We start from the raw sequence: 3,926 nt of genomic DNA on the forward strand, positions 1-3,926 counted from the left end.
TTTTGAAAACACTGCTGATAACAAAACCATCAAAGCTCTACCGGTTTTTATTGAAAACAAAAACGGTTAGATGAAACAGACGCGACAGATGGGAAAGTAGCTTACCCTATGTTTGAAACAAAGCATAAACTACATAGACCAGTATGAGTAAATTAGCAAACGAATTGACATGTAGGTTTTATTTAGATACGAAACCCCATACCATGTCGAAAAACCCGTATCAATATACAAACAGATTGAGCAAATATTAACAATCAGTCAATAAACTGAAACAAGTGGTTCCGTACCCATCTGGAGCACCTTTGCATGACCATTGCTTTTGGAGTCTATTAATATGAGTATCAACAGTTTTGTATTATAAGTATAGTTCCGGTAGTATTTTCAGGAAAAATTTGCACTAAAAATTATCATCGAGGATTTCGAAAAATCAGACAGACAATTCGTTAATCGTCGTTAATCTATAATGATAATTAGCAGCAGACTGTGGTTGTGTACGTAACGTTTATTGGTTATTTACAATAATTGTTTTTTTTAAGTTTTCCTTGTCCCTACTCTGTACTTACTTCATTTTATTTTAGAACGAACCAAAAATTAAACATATATACTAATAATCAGAATACAAAATCTGATAGATTTCCTGTCAGAGCAGGTGTGCCTCAAGGTTCAGCTTGGGCCCAGTCCTGTACAACATATTCACTTCAGATCTTCCTGATTTGCGTACAGAATGCACAAAGTCATTGTTCTGGAAAAAGTCTTCGTGTCATATGCAGTCGATTGCAGAAAAGTTTAGATTTTTTTCCTTCCTAGGGGGAATAGGGGCATAATGAGCACCCTAACTTGGTTGCTGATTTAAGCATGGAAAACGACAAAAATTTTAAGCTGTCTTCAGTGCAAAACTTGAATTAACTATCTAAAATTAAAGGTACACTATTCACAAATTGAAAAGTTTATAGTATAATGGTCAAAAACACAATTTAGATTCATGCATCAAAAACTAGCAATCAGTCGATGTGTGGGGCACAATGAGCACCCCACTGGGGCATAATGAGCACCCACGGGGTATAATGAGCACTCTTATAAAACATATCTTGAAACTGTGTAGAAGTACAACAAATGGGCCAACGTTTGTCGCGGGATGCCGTGATACTTGGCGGCTTGTTTCGTGAATGTCCCGTAGCGCTTTATGATGGCCAATTCTGCATGCAGTCCCTTTTTCTGGCCGATTCGGTCTCAAAGATTTTCCAATATATGTTCGCACCATCGCTGTAAACAAACACTGACTATGGAAACAGACAAACTCACAAGTCTACTGAGATGAATTTCAGGTAAGTTTATGTGACAAGGTGTGCTCATTTCACCCCACCTAAAGGTGACCATTTCGCCCCTATCGAATTAGTTCAAGTTACATGAGATTTTAACACTAATTTTAGCCTAAAATCAAAACTTCAATGACGGTGAAATTTGGGGTACGACCCATACGTCATATTGACGTGTCTACATACTTGATTGAGCTATTTAAACGACCGTAGAAGCTTAATTTTTAGTGGGCAATAATAATAATTTTTCCAACATTCGGGAACCAAGTTGATTTTTTCAATATATTTCCAAACAGACAAATCACTTTTGTTCTACATAAAGAGATACTATAGTAACTAGGGAAGAGTTCCACATACCATATTGTATTAAAAAATGCGTAGTTTCGTATAAAAGAGGGGTGCCCATTTCGCCCCGTGTGCTCATTATGCCCCTAATCCCCCTACTTGCAAAAGTGGAAAATCTCTCTCAATGCTTCTTAATCTCAAATAATAATTAATAGGGCTTCATTCCTCAAGCCAAACAATAATCACGTTGTCAAGATGAATGGGGTTATTTTAAGTTGGTCTGACAATGTTAAGTACTTGGGACTAATTTACGATAAAAAACATATTTTCAAAGAGCACATTGAGAGTATACAAGCCAAGTGCATCAAATATACGAGATGTTTATATCCTCCCATTAACAGAAATTCTAAACTTTGTTTAAAGAACAAGCTTTTGATTTACAAACAAATTTCTAGACCAGCAATGCTTTATGCTGTACCGATCTGGTCAAGTTGCTGTTCAACAAGGAAGAAAACGCTCCAAAGGATTCAGAATAAAATTCTGAAAATAATTTTGAAGCGTTCTCCTAGGTTTGGTTCACTCGAGTTACATAGACTTACTGGTGTTGAAACATTAGAAGCTATGTCGAATAAAATTATTAACAATTTTCGACAAAAATCGTTGCAATCCTCAATTGCTACGATAAGCTCTCTCTATAGCCAATAAGTTAGCAATTAAGTTAGTTGTAAGTTTACTTCCCATTTTTTGACAAGTAGGTTTAAATCCCCACGAATGATAAATTCTAATTGCGAAAGCAATAAAATCCTAATAATTAAAATTACAAATTTCTAACAGTGTTGAGAAGTCACGATTTGTGATTGGACATACAAAAAACTCATTATTTACTTATAGTTATCATAAATACTTAAACTACTAACAAATCCCCCCCTTTAAGAAAAAAAAATATACTAATAATAATTAATGCCAATAAATTTTCTTTTATATTTCCATATTGACTGTCCCAGAGCTTGCGGAGGAACAGCAAAGTGTTGATGACATCTACGCACTGTGGCGAGAGGTAGTGAAACAGCGGCTGGCGTTGGTTTGTTTCAGGGAGGGTTCAGATGAAATTGTTGGCCTTAATATGACGTACGCTTCCTGCAAAGATGACAAACATGACTCTGTCGTAAGTGTTTGTTTTTTCTTGTGGATACATGAAACTTGATAAGATTTTAATTGAAGATCCATGGCCCTCGCTGGCGCGATGTTCATGATGCCGTCATGTATATGACCGACCGCAGCAAGGTGCACGAAACCTATCAGGTGGACGCGTATCTTTCGGCGCTAGGACTGTCCGTTACACCCAAGTATCGTGGTCGTGGAATAGCGACGGAGATTCTACGCGCCCGAGCTCCATTGTGTCGAGCCGTTGGACTTAAGCTAACCTCCACTGTGTTCACCGCCATTGGGTCGCAAGTTCCAGCCGCCAAAGTGGGTTTCGTCGAAACATTCGTAATGGACTACGAAGAGCTGGCAAAGGTTGAATCGAGGTTTACTTTTCCGGGAATCCAGAGTCGCTTTTGTAAAAGTATGACACTAAGAGTTGACTAGGGCTTAGCATGAAGAAGTTGAAGTACCGAACAGTAGATTTCAACCAAAAGAGAAGATTGGAACTACGATCCAAATATGAGGGAATAAATTGATGAATGAGGACAGTAAAAGTCGGGAAATCATCGAACTATTTTTAAAAGTTTTACACCGCATACACTCAAACACAGTTTCGGAAACTGTTTTTAAATACGAAATGAAAAATCCGCTGTACCTGCAACCCGAGGAATAAGTTTTGAATAGATGTTACCAAATATACAGCCATTATCAGCGATAACCGTGTCTAAAACAGTTGTCATTGGAGTAGATTTGAAAAATATACGAAAACTGTTCTTGAAATAATGTTACCTTAGCTAGCCATTAAACGAAACCAGCACATAATAGAGAAAAGATAAAAAGATTGTACAATGCTACATTTTTGTTGTTTACTGGATTTTACAATGTTATACAGCAGATTTCAGGATACCAATCAAATTAAATGTACTACACCAGACGATTGTTCGATTTCATTATTTTTGGCAATATAAAGCAGGCTTGTTAGCGAAGAAAATCTCTTCAAATACTGAATACAAATGTTGAGTACCATTTGGCTAAATCAATTAATGGTATTTAGCGACAAAAACTTGTAATAGGTTGATTAACTATTTCGCTAACTGTTGATTTGGTTAGTGAAATTATTAGCTACGATTGCAGTTGGAAACGCAAATTCACAGAGGAATGGTAAAAAAATACTGACTG

The 3,926-nt window shown here is 36.7% G+C and overlaps 1 protein-coding gene across 1 annotated transcript in view; it reads left to right on the forward strand.

The window, feature by feature from the left end:
- LOC129733829 (uncharacterized) overlaps window positions 1-3,681 on the forward strand; it is a 14,497-nt gene extending 10,816 nt beyond the window's left edge. Inside the window, exons 2-3 of the mRNA XM_055695355.1 lie at window positions 2,606-2,766; window positions 2,823-3,681. Coding sequence (XP_055551330.1) covers window positions 2,606-2,766; window positions 2,823-3,191 — 530 coding nt within the window. The 3' untranslated portion in view covers window positions 3,192-3,681. The remainder of the gene's footprint in view (window positions 1-2,605; window positions 2,767-2,822) is intronic.
- The last annotated feature ends 245 nt before the right edge of the window (window positions 3,682-3,926 follow it).

Source organism: Wyeomyia smithii, chromosome 1 (genome assembly GCF_029784165.1).
Source record: "Wyeomyia smithii strain HCP4-BCI-WySm-NY-G18 chromosome 1, ASM2978416v1, whole genome shotgun sequence".
Taxonomy (NCBI): domain Eukaryota; kingdom Metazoa; phylum Arthropoda; class Insecta; order Diptera; family Culicidae; genus Wyeomyia; species Wyeomyia smithii.